Source organism: Saccopteryx bilineata, chromosome 9 (assembly GCF_036850765.1).
Source record: "Saccopteryx bilineata isolate mSacBil1 chromosome 9, mSacBil1_pri_phased_curated, whole genome shotgun sequence".
Lineage (NCBI taxonomy): Eukaryota > Metazoa > Chordata > Mammalia > Chiroptera > Emballonuridae > Saccopteryx > Saccopteryx bilineata.
Window position 1 is genome coordinate 27,487,637 of NC_089498.1, and position 26,122 is coordinate 27,513,758.

The following is a 26,122-nucleotide window of genomic DNA, read 5'->3' on the forward strand; positions in this document are numbered from 1 at the left end:
CCCAGCTGTGCTGGGACCAACGGTTTCAGGCACCAAGTAGGGATCTAGGCTCATGCTGGGTGGTGGGAGTCGTTTCCGCCAAACCCCTCCATGCATCACCCTATGTCCCCACAGGTGACCGGATTCTCGGGAGCAGGCCTCCACTGGCAGCTGGTGTGGCTGAGAGGTCCACCTCAGCCCTGCCCAAGGGAGCATCTGCAAATTACCTTAGGGGGAACCAGTGCCACGGTCTAACTGTCGGTGGCTCTTTGAGAAATAACATTTCTATGCCCAAACCTGTTTCATCCTAACTTTTATGCTACCATTCCCTCTGTATTCCTCCTTCAGATGTGTTACCCACACCTTACCCTTCTCCCCACTCCACGTGCTGTTGAAAAGAAAGCAAGAATATGTTTCCTCTTGGAAAGCACACAAATTTCGCCCCATCCTTGGTGGAAAGTTGTACCTGTGTTGCTAACAAGCTGTGGGGCGGATCGCGTGCACCTCCAGCCGAGGGGCCAGGCACGCGCTGGCTGAGCAGCCGCTGGGCTGACCTGCCTCTGAAGCTGACCCTGCTCTGGAAAGGGCACACCGCCCCGGCCTCAGCCCGCAGTCGTCCTCTGACACTGTAGGGCCTCTCTGGCCACCTTGTTTTCTGCTCTTTTCCCCATTTCTGCATACGGTCGCTGGGACCCAACGCTGTGGATGTAGAGGGGGGATGAGGTGTGGACCTCCCCTTAAGGCCTTGACAGTCTACTGGAAGATAGCAAAAGAAAGAGATTGTTTAAAGGAAGAGAGACAGAGGAGGAGGAAGGGGAGGAAGAGAGGAGAGAGAGAAGGAGAAGAATGGGGAAGGGAGAGAAGAAGAATGGTTGAGCAGTGAAGTGTGCAAGTTTGGGGGGCAAAGCAGGAGATAGTAAGTCTTCTGGGGACCTCCAGGAAGGGTTCCCAGAAGAGGTGGCTTTAAGGGTCTTGGGGGAAAAACCCAACTTATTAAGCACCTGCTCTGGGTCATCTCTAGTGAGTCACATGTCGTATGCTACCTCCTGGGACCCACACTGGGCTTCCTGGAGTTGATATTGTCGTCCCTGGTTTTGGAAGAGAAGTCTGAGGCCTGGCCAGGGTGAGTGGCAGCTCCAGGATCGAATCAGGATCCCGGAGCTCTCCCTTGTTCTGCAGCCTCTGAAGTGTCTCATTGCTATTGAACTTGGTGCTCAATAACAACAAAGGATTCGGCCGTAGCGACAAGGAGGCTTGGGTTTAATCCCATCACTTCCAGTTGCTAGTACTTAGCGTTTCTGAGCTGCAGTTCCCAACTGCTAGCAGGATAGCCTTGAGTAAGGTCACTTGCTCTTTCTGAGCCTCCATCTCTGAGTATGTCTTCATCATGGGAGTGGGATGTTGGGAGGGTAAAATGAGATGCGTGTCAAGTACCTAGCACAGTGGTTGACGAAGAGTAACCAGCCAGTGAGGAATGGTTCTCCTTCCTTCTCTCCTGTCGGCCTCCAGACATACTACTGTCTTGCAGCTCAAGGCAGTGGTTAAGATTGTGAATGCTGAAGCCAGACAATGCAGGTTCAAATGTTGTGTCTGCCGTTTACTTGTTGTGTGACTCCGGGCAGTTACACAACTGATCTGTGCCCCCTGTTCTTTCATCTGGGAAATGAGGATGTGATAGTCCCCCACCTCACAGAGGTCATGATGCCGATCGCCTGCGCTGGTGCTTCCAGAGCATGGCGGCCTACCTGGCACACAGGTGGCTCTGTGCACAGGAGGGTGAGTAACTAAATCAACTCTCAGCACCCCATGGTCCTACTGCTTTCAGCTGAGTGACTGTGCAGTGACCTCGGCGCAGTCTGAGCAGGGGGAAAGGTCTAAATATTCACCCTTGTAGTCGACTGATGGACAGAGCCGTGAGTGGCTGGGAAATCCTGCGGGGCTGGGCAGCAAAGCTGAGGGCCAAGGAACAGGGAGGCTGACCTCCTCCAAGCATCCGGAGCGCCAGACGTTGTGAATAGGGATGGGGTGATTTCCTCCTGGGGCATCTCTGACTCACAGAAGACTGTTAGTCATGCCCCAATCTACAGGGTCCCACCTACTAAACCCACGTGCTGTGATGTCAACCTCCAGCAGGAAAAGAGGATTGTGACTATGCCAAAATTGACCAAGTTAGAAGGAAAACTTTATAGACTGCTGGATCTCAGTCCTGGCTGCCCATTGGAGTCACCCCAAGGAACTTATTGGCTTTAAATAAAATATCTGGCCCTGGCCGGTTGGCTCAGCCGTAGAGCGTCGGCCTGGTGTGCGGGGGACCCGGGTTCAATTCCCAGCCAGGGCACATAGGAGAAGCGTACATTTGCTTCTCCACCCCTCCCCCTCCTTCCTCTCTGTCTCTCTCTTCCCCTCCCGCAGCCAAGGCTCCATTGGAGCAAAGATGGCCCGGGCACTGGGGATGGCTCCTTGGCCTCTGCCCCAGGCGCTAGAGTGGCTCTGGTCACGGCAAAGCAATGCCCCGGAGGGGCAGAGCATCGCCCCCTGGTGGGCAGAGCGCCGCCCCCTGGTGGGCGTGCCGGGTGGATCCCGGTCGGGCACATGCGGGAGTCTGTCTGACTGTCTCTCCCCGTTTCCAGCTTCAGAAAAATAGAGAAAATAAATAAATAAATAAATAAAATAAAATATCTGATATTAAGATTAAGACACCGTAAGCATCATGGGGGCCTTTGCATCTAAGTCCCGTGGAGTAGGGCCACCACAGACGGTTCTCTCTGACGGAGAACTGAGCTGCAGGAGACTCCCTGTGGGGCTGGTTAAGATTCTTGATTGCCAGGCTGCACCCCAGAGTTTCTGAATCTGCAGGGCGGGGCTGGGCCTGAGAACATGCATTTCCAGCGAGTCTCCAGACAGTGTGGAGGCTGCTGGCTCTGGCACTGCAAATTGAGAAGCACTGATCTACATAGTCAATCAAAGAGAAAAGAAAAGATATTGTTTTTTTCACAAAGAATGTGTCTTACTGCTCTTTTGGATTTAAAATAAGGTTTCTGTACACAGGCTGTTTCTGTACACAATGCTTAGCACATGTATGTTACAGGGGTGTCAGGTATAGTTCAACAGTTTTTCAGTGACAAACAAGATACAAAGAAAAGCTGACTGACGCTTAGTGAGTCCCAGGCGAGAACACGGGAGATTCTTTGCTGCCTCAGATGGCAGTCATGTGGCTCAGCCCACACCGTGGGATTTGAATTTCCTCTTCTTACAACAACCGAGTCAACTAAACTGTTGACAGGCTAATGACAGCATTGATCTGAAAAATAAAAAAAAAAATTCTAACCTTGTGTTTAGATTCCAACGTGGGAGTTCGTATTGTCACAAGTAAAGCATAAGTGTGGCTCAGGTATTGGACGCACCAGCTTTCATGGTGACATTCGGTTATCTTATCTTTGCATTGGTGAAGCTGAAAAAGGAAACTGACAATTCTCTGGAAGAAAAACAACTCACCTCACCATTTCCTCTGGGCGCCTTCTCAGTACAGTCACAGCTCATTCTGCTCATCCTTTTCCATTCTTTGACTACATGAATGGCCCGTGGTTTCCATGAGCAGTTGACAAGTGAAAACAACTTTTGGAAGAGATATTCACAATTCTATTTATTTATGTATTTTTTTTTGTATTTTTCTAAAGCTGGAAACAGGGAGAGACAGTCAGACTCCCGCATGCGCCCGACCGGGATCCACCCGGCACGCCCACCAGTGGGCGACGCTCTGCCCACCAGGGGGCGATGCTCTGCCCCTCCGGGCATCACTTTGCCGCGACCAGAACCACTCTAGTGCCTGGGGCAGAGGCCAAGGAGCCATCCCCAGCGCCCGGGCCATCTTTGCTCCATTGGAGCCTTGGCTGCGGGAGGGGAAGAGAGAGACAGAGAGGAAGGAGGGGGTGGGGGGTGGAGAAGCAAATGGTGGCTTCTCCTATGTGCCCTGGCCGGGAATCGAACCCGGGTCCCCCGCACGCCAGGCCGACGCTCTACCGCTGAGCCAACCGGCCAGGGCCCACAATTCTATTTAAAAGGTGATCTCGGAAATGGTCAAGCTAGCCATTGAGGGTTGTATTTTCCACCAAACTTGGGGAAATGTGTAAACTGTCATTCTCTTTGGGGGACTTCTTCAAATAAACTTTCTTTAGCCCAATTAAAGAGCCAGTCAGTGTGGTCGACAGATCATCAGGTCCAAGTTCCCACTTTATCTGGTCTCTCCCACTGCGGTGTCCACATGACTCGAGGGCATGCTGCTCATCTGCACATTTGCAAGAATGTAGTAGTGCACAAAAGTGGTCTCATTCTAGGGGTTCAACGGTTGGAATTGGTGTTCGCACTCTATTGATATAGATGTATAATTGTACTTCTGATAGCATATTTATTTTATTTTTATTAGTATCTGTCGCACCTATTAGAATGCAAGCTACAAGATAACAGGAACCATATATGACTTTGTTCACCTTTGCATTTCTAGCACCTCTTCTGGTGTCTAATCTATTACAGACACTTGTTAAATAGCCTTATCATGATAGAACGAATGACTCAGTGAACTAACAGAGAGGCTAAGATTCAAAGGATGACTAGCAATCAGCCAAGAGAAAAGACCCAGGAGAGGATTTCAAGCAGTGGAAACTGTATGTACAAAGGTCCTGTGGTGAGGAAGTGAGTGGCCATTAGGAAAGACTGAGCATCTTTCCATGTGAGTCAAAGCTAGAATTCTGGCATACTATGAGAAACAGCTGGGGTGATAGATCGTGTCTACATTAGAGGCCCTTTTAAGCCATCCATTCTTTGCCTCTTACTTAGTTGAATCTCTTTGGCTGAATCCTAAATTTCAGTGCACTGACAGAATCATCTATCCTAAGTTCCCATTTAGAGAGTATGTGACCAGAATTTCAACCAGGTTCAGCCCTGAGTCCAGGGTAGTTAGGGCTAACAATTGGCATTTATTGAGTACTTAGTGTGTAACAGGCAGCATATTAGGCCTTTTACATAGATGTATTGGCTCTTCTCACCATTTGTCTACTGCGCCTAACTTTTCTGGAAAAGGATTGTGCTTTGAGCTGCCAGTGTGTTGCTACGAGTCAGATTTTAAGGATGCAAAACAGCTCCCCCGTAACAACTATTTCTGGATTCCCCAGTCTGTGCTCTGCTTGAGGGAACCCCTATAGGCCTGGCCTCAGGACTGAACTGGTTGAAATGCATTCACCCATGTGAATCCTAGTGGCGCAGTGAAGCCTTACAGAGCGATGCCAAGAACCGGGGTTTTTCGCTAAGACTTCAGTTCCGTGCCAGCAGCTTGACTGCTCAGCTGGACAGATGAGAGGCGGACAGATGAGAGGCTAACAGTAGAGCGGCCTTGCAGCTCCGTTGGTCTCCCGGCTTTATGGTTTACAAGCCGTATGACCTCGGACGAGCTCCTTTCCCTCTCAGAATCCCCCGTTTCAGGTATAAAAGGGAGCCAGGAATACCCTAAGAGCGGTCTGAGGATTTAAGGGAGCACACAGCACAGAGCCTGGCACAGGGGGAGACAAAGGGAACCGCAGCTGCCGCCGCTGCCGGATTGGAGCCGTGGGGAAGTGGGGCAGAGGCTGCCGCCGGATTTGCACACCCTAAAGAGGGGAAGGAAAATCAATTAAAAACAAGTGCATGCATGTCTCCATTTATTGCTGCTGCTGGGAGAATGGATTGTCTTGTTCATTTTATGTTCTGGGTCTGCAGGTAAATTGCAAAATCCTTTTTATTGAAAATTCATTCCGTCTTCCACAAATGTTTATTGAGTCCGTGCTATTTGCCAGGCATGTGGGAGAAACAAGGATAAATTAGGTGCTGATCCTGCACTCACCTTGGGAGTTGCAGAAGGGAGAGGACAGCTTTTCTATAAATGTGAGGGAAGGCCCTCTGCTGCTTCAATACAGAATGCTGAGCATTGTTTACTCTAGAAAACCACTGAGGAGCTGCAAGGGCCTCTCACTGCCCGACTGAATTAAGACAGACCTAAAAGGCGGGGAGAGCTGCTGCAAATGATATAAGGCATAATACTTGTATATTATACTAATTATATTAAATATATTATGTAGCATATATAGTGGTCTTATGAACCATACTAATTATTATATTACAATAACCCTCCCCTTATCCACAGGGCAAACATTCCAAGACCCCCAGTGGATGCCTGATATAGCAGACAGTACTGAACCATATATATATATATATATATATATATATATATATATATATAACATTTTGTCATATATATATAATAAAGTTTAATTTATAAATTAGGCACAGTAAGCTTGACAACAACAATAAAAAATAGAATTGTGACAATAAAAGAAAAGTTACTTGAACACAAACACTGTGATACTGTGACAGTCAATTTGATAACTGAGATGGCACGTAAGTGACTAATGGGTGGTAGTGTGTATGGCACAGACACAGCCGGACACAGGGACAAGTCACACCCTGAGCAGGATGCAGTGGGACACCGTGAAATTTCATCATACTGCTCAGAACGGTGCACAATTTAAAACTTATGAGTTGTTTACTTCTGGAGTTTTTGATTGAATGTCTTTGAACTGCGGTTGACCTCAGGTAACTGAAACCATGAAAACTGAAACCACGAATAAGGGGTGGGGCATACTGTCTCATTATAGTAATTATATATTAGAAATGGAATATTATGTAATAGATAGTAATTATATATGTACACAAATATATAATAATTATACACTATTCTAATTATATTATATAATATTCATAGATCAATGTATATTACAGGTGTAATATTCATGTATTATATATTAAATAACAGTATAAATATGTAAGTAACTCAGTTACTTACATCAGCTCATTTTACTACCACACGTATCTTTCTCATTAAAATGGAAACAGTATAGTTCTGCCTGGGTCAGAAACTAGATGCATTAATTAAATATATGCTTTATTCCCACTCTGCAGTACTAACGGACCTAGAAATCTGCAAAATGATGAGGGGGCTTTCCCATCCTATGAAACTACTTGAGTTTCTCCTGCATCCTTTCAAGAAGTTTTAGCAAACACCTGCTATGTGCCAGGCCAGGCTCTGCCCTGAGCACGGGGATACAAAACCAAATGAGACACAGTCCCTGACTTTCATGGAGCTCACAGATGAATCAGTTAGCACCCACAGAAGGCTGTGGTGGCCGCTGTCCTGGAGGAAAGAACCACAGAGCTATGGTGGCACAAAAAGAGGCAAGAGACTCTGCCTGGGTGGCTGGGAAGGATTTGTAGACGAGGTGCTTCCCAGGGAATGGCTGTGATCTGAAGAAGTGGGTGGGTGGGCAAGATCAGGAGGGGAAGCATGGAGAAAGCTAGCACTGATGCTAAATCAGCGTAAGACATTCAGGGGCTGATGGTGGGTAGTGGGTGTGCTCCTACTGCTGATGTAATAAAAGCACAGTAATTGTAGTCATAGAGTAGTGATAGCAAATGTTTATTGCCATTCACTGTTCTAAGCCCTCGGGTTCATTATGTTGTATAATCCCACAACAATCTTAGAGACCATATATCAATAGTATTACAGTCCACATATTGAGATGAAGGACTAGAGGAATTGATATGTTACACAAGGTTGCTCAGCTAATAAGTACAGAGATTTAAGGTCGGCCACATCTTACCCTAATGTCCTTGGACCAGGAATTTAACCTCCGTGAACCTCAGCTTCTTCCTCAGTGAGGTAAGGTTAAAGACTCATTGTGGGAATGCCATGCGATGAGGGCTGCCGGCACCGGGCTCATGGCAAATGTCAATCAGTGATGACTCAAGTTCTGTGTGTCGTTAGGAAGTAGATATTGGAACAGTGAAGGGAAAGCATGCTAATGAGGTAGACTGGGTCAGATCGGTGAGGGCTGGCCTTGTGCGATAAAGGGGATGCCTTTCATCCCAGAAGACAGGGGAAGTAATGGGAAGCGTGGAAACAAATAGTGAAATGCTCAGTGTTGTGTTTGAGAAAAATCACTCTGCCCACAGTGTGAAAGTGTACATGGAAACAGCCAGGCCAATTAGAAGAGTGTTGTCATAACCCAGGGGAGGAAGTATGACAACCCAGACTAAGAAGAGGCGGTCATAAGAAACACTGAGTGGAAATAACATACTTGTTGACTAATTAAATGTGGGAGCAAGAGCAGAAAAGGAGTCTAGAATAACCCCAGATTCCTAGCTTTAGCGATAGGTAAATGGTGCAGTTCCGTCCACTGAGGCAGAAAATGCAGTAAGAGGAGTGTTATGAGTTGAATCATGTCTTCCCAAAATTCATATGATGAAATCATCACCCCGACACCTCAGAATGGGCCGTCAGTTGGAGGCAGGGTCTTTACAGAGGTAATCAAATTAAAATGAGGCCATTAGGGTGAGCTCTACTCCGATATGATTGGCATCTTTATAAGAAGGGGAAATTTGGTCATCTATAAGCCAAGGAGAGAGGCCTGGATCAGACCTTTTCCCTTGAAAGGCAGGAGCCAACCCTGCCAATACCTTGATTTCAGACTTCTAGCTTCAAGAACTGTGAAGCAATAATTTGTTTTTTAATCCACCCAATTTGTGGAACTTCGTTACAACAGTCTTAAACTAATATAGGGAGAAACTCATTTGGAGGTAGCCCTGTGTTCTGTTTTAGATCAGCTGAGTGTGATGTATTTTTGGATAACCAGGCAGAGATAGGTGCCCAAGTGGTAGCTCAACACACAAGCCTGGGACTCAGTGAGGGTTTGGGACTAGAGCCAGAGGTGAAGGTGTGTCAGTCCTTCTGACACTCCAGCATTTATAGCACAGTGTGACTAGTACATAATAGGAATCTGAAAAATAGTTAAGTGGATCGATGTAATGTCCGCTTAAGGCCAGAGGGCAGGAGGGACTACCCAGATGCTGGGACTTGTTTTCATCTCCCATCCCAGGACTAACAAGGTTGGCTCAAGCCCTGTCACATTTGAGAGGATCGCTATGTCGATGGCTGATATTTATACTCTCCAGTGAAGATGGTCCCCTCTTTGTTCTCTAAAATCAGGGGATAAAACACTTAGCCAAATATCAAAGCTATTAGAATAGAGAACTATTGGCCCTGGCCGGTTGGCTCGACAATAGAGCGTCGGCCCGGCGTGCAGGAGTCCCGGGTTCGATTCCTGGCCAGGGCACACAGGAGAGGCGCCCATTTGCTTCTCCACCCCTCCCCCTCTCCTTCTTTTCTGTCTCTCTCTTCCCCTCCCGCAGCGAGGCTCCATTGGAGAAAAGATGGCCCGGGCACTGGGGATGGCTCTGTGGCCTCTGCCTCAGGCGCTAGAATGGCTCTGGATGCAACAGAGCGACGCCCCAGAGGGGCAAAGCATCGCCCCCTGGTGGGCGTGCCGGGTGGATCCCGGTCGGGCGCATGCGGGAGTCTGTCTGACTGCCTCCCCATTTCCAGCTTTGGAAAAATGGAAAAAAAAAAAAAAAAAGAATAGAGAATTATCTAGCCTATCTGGAGTCTTCGGTTCTCACCCATGTTCTGAAATGTTGACCTCCACATGAGCATGTCAGTACTGTGTCTGTTTTAGGTCACAACTTGAAAGTCTGTTTAGTTTAAGTGTCAAAATAACTTGATAACTTGGCATAACAGAAAATGGCAATAACTGGAAATCAGGAGACCTTGCTCTAAATCTCAGATCTGTCTCTGAAGAACTGGGTCACCTTAACCTTCTTGAGTCCCCTTCCCCCATCCATAAAACAATGATGGGAAATGGTAATTGGATGACCTTCCAAGTCTGACATTCTGATTCTCTCCATGTTGCCTTTGATTGTAAATGTTGGAAGAATTAAACTGTCACAAACTGACCTGCCAACCTAATTTCGCCCATCAATATGAAGAAGACATATACATAAAGTGATACGTAGAAATAAATACCACAGATGACTTTGATAGAATAAGTCCCCCCCATGATAATTTATGCCTCCTAAAGATGACAGAGGAAATATACTGGGAAGAGACAGTACTTCATTTTAGAATGCGTCGTATTTACCAACAAATTGAGGTTTTGTGGAAGGTCTCTGAATATACACGGTCACAGTATTTTGTCCAAACACTTTTATTTTCAAGCATACTGAAAAAGGGCATGGAAAAATCATCCATTTCTCACTGCATTTGTGATTTCTCCTGGATCATTTAATATTTAAACCTCATGCATTGACCTTTTCTTTATACACCTGGATATCTCAGCCCTGGACGTAATAAGCCACTAATGGGTACAGATGATTAAGATTTACTGAATACCTATTAAGTGTCCTGTTTTGTGCCAGGTGGTTAGTCTGTGTTATATATTGCCTCATTTAATACCCTTGTAGCAGATGCTGTCGGCTGCACTATATCTTCTCTGCACTCAGCTCAACATGCTAAAGGTTGCTTGCTTAGGGCTTCTGTCTGGCTGTCCAAAAGGACAAGCCAGACATGCACAGGAGTTACTGCTGCAGAAGCAACCCTCAGCCAATACCTGATCGAAATTTGGTGAATAAATATTCCAGCTTTCTCCCCACTTGGTTGGGGTAAGTCTGAAGTATATTCTCCATTTGCTGCCGAGTTCTTCAGAGGGCCTGAGTTCACCCTGCCCGTGTTTTGTCGGGAGCCAATCCACTAATGCTGGCTAACTAGGTCACAGCAGAAGAAGATCCACAACTGCTGGTTGACAAAGTCACAGCAAAAGAAGATAGAGTCACCGCAGTAAGACCAACAGCTGCGGGTTGACAAAGTCACCGCAAAGGAAAGGCACAACGATACTCCCCCCTTTAATCTTTTGAATTAATCTGGCCTTATATTCCCCCCTTTTTCTGGGTGTGTGCTATTATTTATGGCACAGGGATAATAGTACTGTACTTTCCCTGTAGATTTGTAGTAATTTCTTTGGAAATGAGACAGAAGGTGTAAGTTCCACAGAAAAGCCTGTAAGCCCCTTGAACTGGGCTCATAAACATAAGAGGCTGGCCATGATATCCCTCATAAAGGGTTAAGTTTGTAGGAGAATTTCTTCTTATTAATCATGTTAGAAAGAATATAGTTAGAACTTAGCTAGTATATGAATATAGTAAATAAATAAAGTTTAACTAGACATTAGAATCTTAGATAAAGTGGAGTGGAGTGGCCTGTTGCGTGGCCTTGGATAGGAGTGCAGCTGGCTAGTAAAGAATGTTTTGTTAAAAGACTTGTTTTGTCACTGAAGACAGTCACTGGGCTTTTCTCAGTAAAACATTCTCATGAGATTTTTGCATTTTCCAAGAATAGGAGAGTTATGTGGTAGGATTCATAGCAGCAATAGCAACTAATGCCTTCTGATATTATGTTGCTACTACCTATCTTGCAGGTGCACTCTATGTATCTTTAAGTAAAAATTACTCTTTATACTATGTCAGTTTCTTAATAGCAAGCCTTTTGTAGTCTTGTGAAAAAATAATTAGGACACTACATGAACTCAAGGCTATTTGCCTGAGCAAGCGGTGGTCCTCTGCTAGTCCTTGATGATTTTGTCTCCTATCTCTTTCTGCGCCCTTGACTCACAACAAGAGTAAAATAGAGTTATTAATTAGTACTAATCTTTTAGAAGTTTGTACCAATATTATTATTACTATTGTATAACTGTACTTTGAATAACTTACCACCTGACTTGTAGCTTATAGATATGAATGAACTGTTATCTAAAAATATGTAACCATAGTGAAACTAAAACAATGATGTATTGAAAATACCATGTGATTGTAACTTAGTGTGTGTGCATAAAAAGTAATGTTAGACCAGCCATTGAGGGAGATGCCTGGCAGTAAATGCTAACTAGAGAATAAAGAGAAAGAAAATAATTCGGCTCTCTCACTCCATTTTCGCCGACGCCGTCTCTTCCTGTGGGACCCCTGGATCCTCCCCCCCGGGGCTGGACCCTGGCAGTGTTTGAAACGGGCTTGACAACATACCTTTCGTTGACTGCCTTCTATTTCTGTTTTCACATCTTGGTAGTCCCTGCAATTATATTTCTGATAAAGTACTAACACTTGCATCTTTGCCTCCGGGTCTGCTTCTGGGGGATCCAAACTAAGATCCCCCAAGATCCCCGTGGAGTGTGTGCCATTACTGACAGCTTACAGAGAGGAATCTGAGGCTCAGTGTAGTTGATAGTTGTTAAGTCTTGGTGCTGGGGTTTAGCTGGCTTACACCAACACTCCTCTACACCAGTGCTTCTCAAGCAAGGGAAGTATTATCCCCTAGGGGGGCATTTTGAAATGTCTGCAAACAGTTTTGGTTGTCGCAACAGGGGGTGCTCCTGGCTCCTGATAAGTTGAGACCAGGGAGGCTGCTAGACATTCTGTAATGCACAGTTCAGCTTCCTACAACCAAGACTAATTTGGCCTCACAAGGGCCCACAGTGGCAAGGTTGAGAAATCCTGCTCTCCACCCAGCAACACCGGCTGTTGGATGGTAGCTCTCCTGTGTGACCTGTTTATTGTATTTTACTTCCAGGGCCAAGCTGTTGCTCAGCTGTGTTCCACGATCCCCAATGTGACTGTCTTTGGAACAGCTTCTACTTTCAAGCATGAGGCCATCAAAGAGTCTGTGACCCACCTGTTTGACCGAAATGCAGACTATGTGCAAGAAGTGAAAAGGTAAGGTGTTTGCTCAGAAGAGCCCTAGGTTGGCCCTTGCTCTTTTCTCTCTGAAAGAACAGGTGCATCCATCTAGAGGGAGGCTAATACGACTAATAGCAGTAATAGTAGTAAATACATATTAGAGGCTTAGTATGACTAGCTCTGTGCTAAATACATAACCTGTATTGGCTCATTCAATCCTCTCAGCAACCCTATTATTGGCCCCCTTTTGCAGAAGCTAAAACCCAGGTATAGAGCAGTGAAGTAACTTGAAAAGCTCATTTATAACTTGCAAAGCCAAGCTGTTAATGCTAGCTGCTGTAACACCTGCCTTTAACACAAGAGACATTTATTTCTCATTCATTCACACAACAGCCTGCAGAAATGCGGACTCCAGCCTGGGTATGACTGAGAGCCAACAAAGGACCGATGTGGTGACGTGATCAGACTTGGGTTCTGAACAGTCACTGGTGGTGTGCAGAGAATGAATGGGAGAGGGGAGGCTGGAGGCAGAGAGATCGGTCTCCTGACTGCTGCTGCAGTCACCCAGGGGGATGCTGGCTTCTAACCCGATCCATTTCTACCTGTGATCCTGACGCTGTTGATCATGGATGGCTGTGTGCATGCCAACACGGGAGTCAGGAGGGAAACCCAGCTGCCTCCGTGATCTCAGATGATTTGTGCATCTCACCCCTCCCGCTGCCCAGAGTTCAAGGCTGGTTCTCAGGTTCTGCTCCACTCACAGCCCCGGAGGGGATTCGGGGTTGTCCCGGAGCCAGTGTTTCTGTATCTTCATTCATCAGCAGCAAATTGTAAGGTACAAAGGGATAAAGTTGTCCAGCTAGCAACATAATAACAGCACCACGGTTTTCTGCAAATCACACGTGAAGACAGAAAACCGGGGGACTAGAGGGATGGCAGATGTGGTTGTCTGAGGAGATAGATTTAGACCAGATGAAGTGAAAGTTTCTTGGAAAGGAGAGTCTTCTGATGATCTGAATTTTCAGATTTAGTTTTTAAGTTTTAAACAAAGAGATTCTCCTTTAATTCAAAATTGTCCCAATATTTCCAATAGAGCATGAAATGAGAGCTTCACAGCTAGATATTAGTTCACCCTCCGGTTCTCAGATGTCTAGAGACTGAAGGCATCTTTTAAGACTTCCAGGATTTACCTCCGCTTAGCTGCAAAACCCTCAGGCAGTTCTTTTTCTTTTAACTAGTGTCTATCAAACTGTGGTCTGAAAATGAACTACCATTGTCCCCTCAGCAATCTTTTCTTTCATCTTATTATTATTTTTGTAAGCATACTTTCCTTTATTCATGTACCGACCGCTTAATAAATACTGACTGTGTGTGTTGGGCCAGGTACTGGGCTGAAGCAGAAGATACAGCCAGATCACCTCGAGAGTCACTGTTTTCATGGAGTTTGAGTCTAGTTGGGGAAGAGGGGTCAAAAAAACATTTTTTAATTCATTGATTTACAGTTTCAATACGTGCCTGGTGAGGAAATGCAAGGTGCTAGTAAACATATGCAGATGGGGAAATCAGACACATCGCCCATCGAAGAGCAAGATTTGGGCTGAGAATTGAAGAATGAGAATTTGGCCAAAGGAAGAGCATCTCTGACCAGGGGAGCGGCAGGCGCTAGGGCCCTGCTTCGGAAAAGGGTTGGGAAATTTGAGAATCTGAAAGGACACCAGTGCAGCCAGAGGTGGAAGGATGTGGGAGGTCAAGAGAGAAGAGGGTCAACCTATGACCAGGGAGCTCCTGCTGTCCCCATTTCCCAGGTAGCTGTTCCATGCCCTTGTCCCTCTCTATCCTTGACCTGATGCTTTTAGCCCCTGAATCAATGATTTCTACTGAGGTCAGAAGAGCAGAAAGCAACAGCAGCTGAGACCCAGCTTACCACCACCTTCTTTAAAGTGCAATGTCCCACATTCCTTATGTTTTCAAGTAGAGACCCCTGGAATTGGACTGAAGATGACCTGGAAGCCACAAATATGTTTATGCCCTCTGTCCCACTAATCCTATTCTCAGGAAATAATTCAAAAGAAGAACAAAGCAACAGGTTCCCAGCTGCCTGCTGCAAAGCCGGGCACTGCTTCTGACCCGGTGTAGGGGTGCGGCACCTGTCAGCTGAGATCGCTCCGAGGCAGCAGCAGCCCGCCTGCGTCACCAACAGGAGGCGCAGGGCTCCGCGGCGTACGCTACGCCCACACATTGAGCATTATGCAGGCCCTAAAAAAAGATAATTATGAAGACTCTGTCACAAAATGAAAAAAATACCCGTGGTAGCATACTGAGTGCAAAAAAGCAGACTGCCAAATTTCATCTACACTGTGATCTCAGCTTTGTATAAATTCTCAATTCAGAAGCACATAAAATGAAAGGGGAGGGGGAAAAAAATCCAACTGCTACCATGCAGTGGGAGGGGCAGGCATCAAGGCGAACGCCCTCGGAAAGTGGGGAAACGGGAGTGACTTCTCTTTATTGTTTTGATCATGGATAGTGTTACATGATTATGTGTTACATTATTATGTGTCTGATAAGCTAGGAAAAAAATAAGAAGAAAATTCTTTGAGATGAGAAGTCTTTCATAAACCAGTCACTAGGTAAGGTTCTTTGGGGCACATTCTCAGCCTTGAGCCAGGCGTGGGAAAGGGAGCAGGAAAAACATACTCCTAGTGCAGACCTAACCTTCACATCACTTCATCCTTCTCTGTTTGCGAGGAGAGAAAGGACTGTGATTGAAATCAAGTATAAGGGTAAGAAGACTTGAATCGTGCGCATCTGACTGTATACGGGCCATAAAAATAAAGAGAGAAATCAGAGAGAGCACCAGGGTGGACCGCCCCTAAGGGCGTGCTTAAGGACCGGAGTGATTTCATTAGGTAGAGGGAGGTAGGAAGTGAGTCCCAGGCAAGGCGAGTGATCCCAGGGAAAGGTGGATAATAGCACCAGGTTGGGTTGGTCCCCTCTCACTCTGCTGAGCAAGGCTGTTAGACCATTTTATGTCAGACAACGCTGCAAGGTGAAACTTCCTCATTCACAGAGGAAGAAACCGAGATGTGGTGGGAATTGATGACCGTCTTAATCACCTGGAGAAAACAGGAAGTGATCAAGAAAGGATTCTTACAGGCGGTATTGCTAAGTATTTATATATGTGGGAGTCAGTGGTAGTAAACATTTCCTGAGAAACCTACTATGTGCCAGGCACTGTGCTCGGCACCCTGTGAAGAGCCTGTATTTCACGGGGTGCTGTACTCAGCCCTCTGTGAGAGGCCTACTGTGTGCCCGGCACTGTGCTAAGCATGCTTCAATAGCCTCATCCCTCTGTCCTGAGCCCAGAGGTAATGGTTAAAGCTACGGCACTGGCAAGTTCTCAAAGGAAAGGAATTCAGAAAAACAACTGAGCAGAGAGCCAAGGATCCAACTGCAAGTGATAGTTACAATAAAGCAAAATTAATGTCTTAGCAAAGCCAGAGAATTTCTCTCCCAGCCATGGCACTATGGAACCTGCTACCACTCAGGAGAAATTCATCACTGATCCATGTGGGTGGGGAGCAAAGAGAGGGCATGCCCGGTGAAGGGGTGAGGAGTGGGGAACCAGGGAAGGACAGGCCTGAAAGTCCTGGATCAGCAATTCCAAAATATCTCATTGCTGCTGAATCTGGCCCAGAGCACCCCTGAGCTGGGGCTATTTGTGTTTGTCTGGGACCTGGAGGGATTTGTGACCGGAGGAGAAAGCAGACAGAGCAGCTGTGGCTCTTGGCTCTCTGCCCCCCCCCCCGCCCACATTTGTGTAATTATGATTTTATATGCAGAGGCAAGGCATACGCCCCCAGAAATTGGAGCCTAAGAAATAAGGCTGGCCCTGTGCCCCTCAGAAGCTACCCCCCTCTGCTAGTGCTCCTCACAATTACTCCATTTAAAGGAGCCACTAGGGTGCTTTACAGTGTGAGCATGATGAGAGAGGACCCATCCCAAAGCTACCCTTGGGGCAGGAAGCCTTTTAAATAGACCCAGCGGAGGCCAGTTTGGTTGAGGGATTGGGCTTGTAATGAGTGAGAGCTGGAGCGCTTTCCAGTTCTGAAATCCTCACCTGAAGGAACAGCTAACCCCCAAAGGAGTCGTGTCTGCTTAAAGGTCTGACAGAAATGGCCAAAGCACCTTCACTCTAGGGGCCCAAGGAATGACATCTGCCTCTACCCGACTTTTCTTTCTCAGGATTCATCTCACCCCGCCACGCCACTGACCTTCTAAAGGGTGCAACAACAGCAGGGAGTAATGAATTGTGGCATAACTGACCCTGTGCCTATGCAGACCGTTTTACCCGATTCACCTACAGAAATGCTGAGGGAGGTGTGGGGTTGAGTCGGTGGCCTGAATACACAGGAGACCCGCAGCAGGTGCTTCCAGCGGGATGCCCAGGGACTTGCCCCCGCTTTGCTCAGCCCCTGCTGGGAGGCTGTGTAAACTAGACGTGCCAGTGGTGGTCACCGTGGGGCTGGCCACAGCTCACATGGTAAAACCCTACTCTGCTCTGGGCCCTCACCTGGTGTCTAGATGCCATGGTCAAACCATCCCATCACTTGTAGTGGGCCCTGGGGTAAGTCGCCTGAACCCACTGAGTCTCATCAGATGGAGTAAGTGGCCCCTGAGTCACAGGGCTGGCATATGAGATGAGATGTCAGAAGTGCTCAGCACTGTGCCTGGCGCACAGTAGGTGCTCTTGAATGTGGGACATCGAGACTCTGTCCTGACGGTTTCTGGGCTGGTGGCTCTCCACACCCTCAAGGATCCTCAGGCTGATGGTTGGGTTGTTGAGACTTTGCACAGTCTTTTGTGGTCTTTTACTAAACCAAAGGAACTCTCTTCAATTTAGACCACTCTGGAAAATGGTAATGAAAGCTGTCTTGGACCCAGAGCCACCGCGAGCTGGGCCCTGTGTTCCATGTGCATCAACTCACTCAAGCTTTGCAAAGAAGCCAGGGGCAGGCGTTATCACCATCGTCTCCCTCCACGGTTGGGGAAACAGAGGCACAGAGATATCAAGTAACTCACTTGAGGTTACACAGCAAGTAAGGGGAAGAACTAAACCTCACACTGAGATGAGATTCACGTTCCTACGCCCAGGGCTATACTGCTGTTTCCCCACCCGCACAGCTGCTCACTGCCCCCATAGCAGTTGTCGGTTGTGGCAGCCAGTCTTGGGGCCTTCCGGCAGGAGAGAGTAACCAGGGCCTCTTATTAGCGTGGTTGGTCTCCCCAGGCCTCCTTGGGTCTACTCAGTGCTGATTACCTGAAGTCAGGCCGTTGGCACTGTTCTCAGTGAAATGCCTTCCCTTTGTCGCCTGGCCAATTTCTGCTCAGCCGTCAGCACTCAAGAGAAGACTGTCTTCCACAGCCCCCCGCGTCCCTCTGTTGAAGCTGTGCTCACTCTGTTTGGGCTGTCCGTTTATAATCTAACCGCCAGTAACCCACGGGCTCCTGGGTAGTGGCGATAATCTTGAACCTTCGCCTGTGCGTTCCCAGCTCAGCATGCACAGAGCCTAGCACAAAGCAAGTACTCAATGAATGGCTGTCCAGTGGCCAGAGATTTAGGGCCAGCGTGTAGGACCCTGACCTTGGGTGTGTCCCGTACTCCAGGATGAAAAAAAGCAGCTTGAAAATAGAAACCACTTGGCCTACCGGTATGGAAAAAACGTGGTCTGACTCTGGATACATGTATATTTACTTTTAAAAGACAAAATTTAAACCTGACTTCTTCAAAGACTAAATTAAATTGACTGCATCCCCAGAGCTGCTTGCTGAAGCAGTGCTTCCGTAATTATACTGGCTTGAGTGTTTATGAAGTCCTAAATTCCAAGTGGTGAAAAGGCCATCAGCATTACACTTAAACTAGACGGACATTTGAATTCCTGCTGTGCCAGTTACATCAGCCTGGGCAAGGCACTGCTCCTGTGAGCCTTCACTACCCCACCATGGCAGTGGAGTTAAAATGCCTGCCCCATACACTGGTCATGACGCTCGGTTGGGAAATGCCTGGGGTACAGCAGAACTCGGAATGTGGGAATGTCCTTCGAAGGACACACAAGTAGAGAGATGTGGAATACCAGTCTAAACTGTTTTCTGCACTTTCATTTATTCATTTACTTATCCATTTACTCATTCATACATTTCTTGAGGACTCATGCTATGTCGAGCAGGTTGGGAAAGGCTAAAGACACAACAATTAGCAGCACAAGCATGGTCCCTGTGCCATGGGGCTTATGTTTTGGTGGGAGAGGCAGTCAGTGAATAAACGAATCCATCAGGCAAGAAGTGAGGATTAGGGCTGGGCAGGTCCATCAGGAGTGCCCTGGGAGGTGTGCACAGCCTAGCATTTGGGACGCTGCTCCTGAGCACGGCCATTCTGCAGGCAAAGAGAGAGATCTTGGGAAAAATGGAGTTCACAGGGAGGACATGCTGGCCCAGGGGACTGGCTAGTAGAAGCAGAGCAGAGTCCCACTTCCAGAGGAATGAGCAAAGTGGGCAGAAAATGGACCTGGTAAAATTGAGGAAGGCAGAAGCATAATTACTCATCCCACAACACAAGGTGGAGACCCAATTGCCAAGTATGGGGCATCAGTTTAAAGCCCACCAACAGTCTGTGCATTTCAACTCCCTCCTGTCTCTCCAGCCTCACCTGACAGCAAGCTCACTCTCATCTCTACTCCATCCCTCACAACTTCCCAGACTTCCTGCTCACCAGGCTCCTCCCACTGTGGGGCTTTTGCACAGGTGTTCCCTCTGCCGGGAACACTATTGCCACCACTATTTACCCAGCTAACTCCTTCACCCTCCACTTATCCCTGGGACCTCTTCTTTGGCAGCCCTGACTGAGCAAACTCTTGAATTAAATCGTCTTGTAATACCTTTGTGACATTAGACCCACATTCTGTTTCAACTTAATTTTTATTTGTTTAATTATTGGTTAATGTCTACCTAATGAAAACACCAAAAAGGGAGAAATATAATCTGTTTGGGATCGCCACTATTTCTCCTAGTGCCTAGTGCAGTGCCCATGCTAAATATTTAAGGAACAAATTAATTACTAATTTAAAAAATTGTTGGCTTGGCTTTTGAGTAACTGGCTTAGACCAGAGGTTCTCTGAGTGTGGGGGTAGAATCAGCACCATCGGCATCTCCTGGGAACTTTTTAGAAATGCACATCCTTGGGCCCCACCCCAGGTTAACTGAAGCTCGATGGAGAGGGGGAGGGAGGCAGTTACAATCTGTGTTGTTTTATTTTATTTTTTTCTGAAGCTGGAAACGGGGAGAGACAGTCAGACAGACTCCTGCATGCGCTCGACCGGGATCCACCTGGCACGCCCACCAGGGGCGATGCTCTGCCCCTCCGGGGCGTTGCTCTGCTAGCGCCTGGGGCAGAGGCCACAGAGCCATCCCCAGCGCCCGGGCCATCTTTGCTCCAATGGAGCCTTGGCTGTGGGAGGGGAAGAGAGAGACAGAGAGGAAGGGGGGGTAAAGAAGCAAATGGGCACTTCTCCTATGTGCCCTGGCCGGGGATCGAACCCGGGTCCCCCGCACACCAGGCTGACGCTCTACCGCTGAGCCAACCGGCCAGGGCCTATAATCTGTGTTTTAGTGAGCCTTCTGGGAGAGAGCCATGCACACTTCTGTTAGCGATTCACTGGCCAAATTCCCTAGTTCTGAACTTACAGGTGGAACTTGAAAGGGCACACCTGTGCAGATAAGTGCTCTATTAGGTGGAAGAGAAACTGATCATCTTGGAGCCTTTGTAATGGGATTGACTTGGGGGTTTGAAAGGCATTTTCACATCTACTTGGCTGTCCATTTAGTGTCTGAACACAGGAGAGACGCATGAAATTCCCTAGTTAGTGATATCATGGGCAGAACTGCTGACACGCACTGCAATGCCTAAATTTTGCCGGGGGGGGGGGTTGTGTGAGAGTGGGGATATAACAACTGACCTATGTGCTAAAACAAGGTAATCCTGCGAACTCACACATCTGGAAATGCCATTCTTTTCTGAGTAGAGCAGAACCCAGCCACAGTCAGGAGCTCTGTGGGCATAAATATTTTCCCTACAATCTTCAGGGTTCCGTCCTACGTATCTTCTAACAGTGGAAGCCCAGTGGATGTTTGTTAAATGCATGAGTGAGTGAATGTATAAATACATGAATGGAAAAAGGAATCTTGTTCTTAATAGAGCACTGCTTAATAGAGCACAAATGTGGATTCTCTCTAGTCTAGAACCTTCCATTACTGCAGGAAGATCCTCTCTATTTAACCCTCTTTCTCTAAGACAGTGTTTGAGATTGAGCAAATAGAAGTTTGCAAGTTAAATTAACCTGATTTTTATAGCTTCACTGAAAAGGGAGGTAGAGAGAGAAGAAAGCCAGTCCCTCCAAGACCAGAAGCCCCATGAAGAAAGGGAACGCCTTGGTTTTAGTCACCACTTTACTTTCAGCACCTTGGACAGAGCTTAGCACATAAATCATGGCCCACAAATGTGGATTGTTGACTGACTTATGAGGTGATCGTTAGGTGGCTGGCAATGGGCCAAGCATTTCATTGGTCACCTCATTTCATTTTTAGCACAAAGAAACATGCCAGCTCCACTTTACAAAGGAGAAAGCTAAGGCGTGGAAAAGTTGAGTGAGGCAGCTCTATGAAAACACAGACTTTCTGTGATGTTCATGCTCCTCCTAGCCCAGGCTGGTTCCCAATACCAGCTGCCAGCCAGATTCCTAGCTGCCTCCTGCTTTGTGAAATTCTTATAGTTGCACCCAGGAGGATAAATCTACCTCCTGGGCTTCTGCTCTATTTATTGCTACTCCTAAGAGCTCTCATTCTTCCTGATTCTGGGAGTAAAGAGTATGACACAGGAAGGGCATGGGATTGATAGTTTTGTCCCTGAAAGGTTACAGTATTGTCCTCTGTCTTCTCACCTTTTAGAATCTCTGCTGAAGGAGTGGACATTGTTTTGGATTGCCTCTGTGGGGACAACACTGGAAAAGGTCTCAGCCTTCTGAAACCACTGGGAACCTACATTTTATATGGTGAGTGCTAAACAGTAGCGGGGGACAAGGTCACTGACAGGGAGCACTGCGCATGAGCTTACAGACAAAGGCTCCGAAAAATGAAACATGTTGCTATGTTAGGGCAATGAGGTTGGGGGTTTACCTTTTTTTTTAATGTTTTCCAAAATACTGCTATTGCCATTAGTTGTTTCCAATGATAAAAGTAACATATGCCCTGGCTGGTTGACTCAGTGGTAGAGCGTCAGCCTGGCGTGCGGGAGTCCCGGGTTCGATTCCCAGCCAGGGCACACAGGAGAAGCACCCATCTGCTTCTTCACCCCTCCCCCTCTCTTTCCTCTCTGTCTCTCTCTTCCCCTCCCGCAGCCAAGGCTCCATTGAAGCAAAGTTTGCCCGGGCGCTGAGGATGCCTCCATGGCCTCTGCCTCAGGCGCTAGAATGGCTCTGATTGTGGCAGAGCGACACCCTGGATGGGCAGAGCATCACCCCCTGGTGGGCATGCAGGGTGGATCCCGGTTGGGTGCATGCAGGAGTCTGTCTGATTGCCTCCTCGTTTCCAGCTTTGGAAAAATACAAAAAAAAAAAAAAAAGTAACATGTGTGCCTATGGTCCTGTTACTCACATGAGTACCTCTTATTCCAAAAGGGACCACGCCAAGTCAAGCTAATGTAGTCACTGAGATGGGACATGGCCCACAGAAAGTGGCAAAGGTGGGAAATAAAGGAATAAAGGGCCCACAGTAGGAGGGAGAGGAGTGGCTGGGATATGAGGATGGGGGTTTTAAAGGAGGTTCTTCAGTACTGGAGATGAAATTACAAAGAACAGATTCTCCTTCCTCTAAATTACTCCTGTCTGTCCCAATCAAGACAGAATCCCTGGGTAGATGGAGCACAGATCTGCTCCTGTGTCTTGGGTTTAGGAGAATTTAGGAAAGATATCTAGGAGCTGGTTTCCTCTTGCAGAATGAGACCCTAGAGCCCCCTCCCTCTTCTTCTCTTCTTTCATAGGCATGCAAAGTAATTTAAACATTAGTCTCCACAAAGTCAATAAAGCATATCTGAAGCCAGATGTCTCATTCCAAAGCCAAATGATATCGGGCTATCCAACGCTGGAGATTTGTGGGACCTCTGTGTCCTGTAGGTGCAGTAGAAAACTGAGCCCTAGCTCTGGGTACTCCGAAAAAAATACTTTCTTGCTATTAGCTGAGAAGCTTACAGAAGAGATATTTGAGAGGTACAGGTATTCAAGCATTGCTATCATCAGATCATTATGAAAGAGAGGGAATAAGCTTTCCACTGCTGAGGCATTTCAGCATTTTCAATGGTAGCCACACATTTGAAAGTCTTTGGAGGTGGACACATCATTTTTAAATTATGGTTATTGATAAGAATCTGAGCATCAATGCACAATGTAGGGATATTGGATATGACTAACATGTGAGTCAGATCCAGATGGACAATTTATTCATTTTTTTATTGATTGATTCTATTTTTGCCGAGTTTTATGTCATTTTGGTGAACTACAGCTTGATCGTATTACAACTTGATCAATTAGTTGGTGGAATTCAATTAATTCCATTACACTGATTACTTGATTACTAAGTAGTTGAAGCCTAGTGCCATGATGCTTGGTGGTAGTCACCACATAAAATTAAAAGCAGAGATTAACTCACACCGGCCAACTAGTTAAGTTTAAAAGTGTACTTTTTTATCATTAAATAGCAGTTTTCTGAGAACTTCCTCCTAGTTCTCTGATTATAAGGAAGGAAAAATCCTTGAAAGGGCCCCATTGTGGCATCTGACCTGTTCAGAGCTCTCTCATTCACCCCTCTGGGAACCCCACAGGGAGTCAGTTTCTCTCTGTAAGATGTTCCTCTGAGGGGGTCTTTCCCAACTTCACTTGCCATCTCCCTTCCAAGAGTGCTTATTCTAATTAGCAAAGCTTGGTCTCCCATGCTCTTTGTATCCAGTGGTTTTTACCTTCCTGCTCAGACCTCCTTGGAGCCAAGGCATTGGTCACACTATTTCTGCGGCTTCTGAACCGGTTTCCCTCTCATCTGCTCCTCTGTACGCCATTTTCCCCATCCATCTACATTCTAGCTCAGTCCAGTCTCTTCCTAACCACTTCAGAGCCCTGCCTAGGCCAAAGCCCTAAGCCCCTCACTTGCCAAAAAAACAAATTCAAGCCCTAAAGGAGGCTCAGATAGGGGTTCATTTCTCAGTCTCGGAGAACAGAGCTGACATTTCAGCCACCTCATCATTTTATTAGAATGTTGGCTTAAATCACATTTTTGCCACATGTCCAACTTTCCAAAGTAATGAAATGGTGTCGAGAAAGGTTCCTTCCTCTTTGATCCAGTGTAACTTAGATAAAATTAAGTCAGCTTGACATCACCTCCCCCCCCCACATTATCCTCATTTCCCCCTGGCTGACTCAAGCTTTTGACAGTTCTGGTCCAGATAACTTGCCACTCTTTCATGCGTAACAAGAGATGTTGATTTTCAATAGCAGTCACTTAATTTGGGAATCTTCCATTTCAGGCTCATCCAACATGGTGACTGGAGAGACCAAGAGCTTCTTTAGCTTTGCAAAATCAGTAAGTATCCACACACAGCTAACGTACTATGGTGGCATGATGCTTTGTATGTTGTGAGCTCTTCCATCTATGGACACTGACCTAATAACCTAAACCTTGTTATTCTGTCACCTTCATCATTCATCTTCCGTGAAGCCTGCATTCCACCTTGCTCACTACACGTGGGCGGGGCTGTGACTTGGGTTGCTGTCGTCTAAATGAGGCAGAGAGAGGGGAGTGTCAGAAAGCTTTACTATTTTTATTTCAACGGAGTTTGCTTATGTGTTGATATGTTTAATCACTGGTCAAAAAAGAAACTGAGCATTAGTGCATTTTATTTGCTCCATGAAGCAAACTCTCTGACCAGGTCTCTGCAGGTCCTTGAGATTTCTCTGAATCCTCGTTTTGTTGAGTTGGAGATACAAATGAGATCCTTTTGAGCAAGCGCCAGAGGTGATTTTGAGACCTGGACACATTTATGAACCATGATCTTAGAGTATCGTGCTCTGAACATAGTGGATACTTTGTCTGCAATGGAAAAGCCACATCCCTGGGCATTCACCTCATTATGAGCCTGCTCAGACCTACATTCCCATCCAGAGCTACACTTGCTTGAATTAAAGAATTTGGGTTTGAGCTTTGATTTTATCCCCTTTCCTCTGACAACAGGGGATTGCTGTTTCTCATAAGCTTGCTTTTGTCTTCTCTTCTCCCAGACTCCTAAGCAGCCAGTGCAGCTCTGATGCTTCCCTTACTTTGAAAGCATCTTCTGAGCACCTGCTGTTTGTGGCTCTGAGCGAGGCACCGGGTATCACAGCACATGGGACAGGTGCATCTTAGTCCCTCGTGACTCTTACATTGTAATGAGAAAAACAACTGAAATAGGTAAAACATATTAAGAACATGATTGTAAATGGTCGTAAAAGCTCTGAAGGAACTAAAAACAGGGTGCTGAAATAGAAAATGGCAGAATAGGCTAGAGGCATTCTGAATAGGTGGTCAGGGAAAGCTATGATAAGGGGTTTAGATTCATTCTAAGCATGACTACAGGGTATTCATATGCCTTTTAAGTGCCAACACTGGCTGCCAGAACTTCACCCCTAAACACTCCCTGATTCTGGGATGATTATTACTTCCTGTCCTGTGAAATAAGAATTAAAAGGCCTCTGTTTGCATTTGAACTTTAAAGTTCAGGTCAAGGATCATCTGAACTGCAGAGTAAACAGGAAGCAGGAATAGAGTCTAATGAAGGATACTGTCTGGAGCATGTCCCCTGAAGACAGGCTTTGTGTCCTTCACAGCTGCTTTGTTGCTGTGGCCGTAATTAATGTGATGCTGACAGCCTGCTGTGGGTAACCAAATGGGTCCCAAATTACATACTATTGTAAGGAGTGTTTTCCCTTTCATCCCCAAATGCACAATCATGACACGGTTTTAATGAAATAATTGCGGAGCGCCCAGATTCCATGAAGACGCGCACAAAAACACAGCCAGCGTGGAGGTTGAGACTCTGCTGCCTAAACCAAAGGTGCTGATTACCAGACCGCTTTATAGTTGGAGGTCAAGGATGAAGGTTGTTCCCTTTCAGAGGCCTGGCCCAATACTAGTTGGTCAGTTAGAAGCAAATTGAAGATAGGGCATGCCAAAGAGTGGAATGATGCCTTTGTTCTGAAAGGTTCTATAGAGTCCAAGGGGCTCAGAAATTAAAGCACGTTTGTAAGCACACAGGAATTTCTCACTCAGCTATCTTAATTATGTTCTACCTTAAAACTCCCATATGGAGCTTGTGCACACTCTTTGACAAGCGTGTCGTTTGCTTTCGGAACAACGACAATGCTAGTAG

At 46.6% G+C, this 26,122-nt stretch overlaps 1 protein-coding gene across 1 annotated transcript in view; it reads left to right on the top strand.

Moving 5' to 3' along the window:
• VAT1L (vesicle amine transport 1 like) overlaps positions 1-26,122 on the top strand; it is a 159,539-nt gene that overhangs the window by 56,381 nt on the left and 77,036 nt on the right. Inside the window, exons 4-6 of the mRNA XM_066243322.1 lie at positions 12,515-12,657; positions 21,622-21,725; positions 24,245-24,300. Of these exons, the coding sequence (XP_066099419.1) occupies positions 12,515-12,657; positions 21,622-21,725; positions 24,245-24,300 (303 nt within the window). The remainder of the gene's footprint in view (positions 1-12,514; positions 12,658-21,621; positions 21,726-24,244; positions 24,301-26,122) is intronic.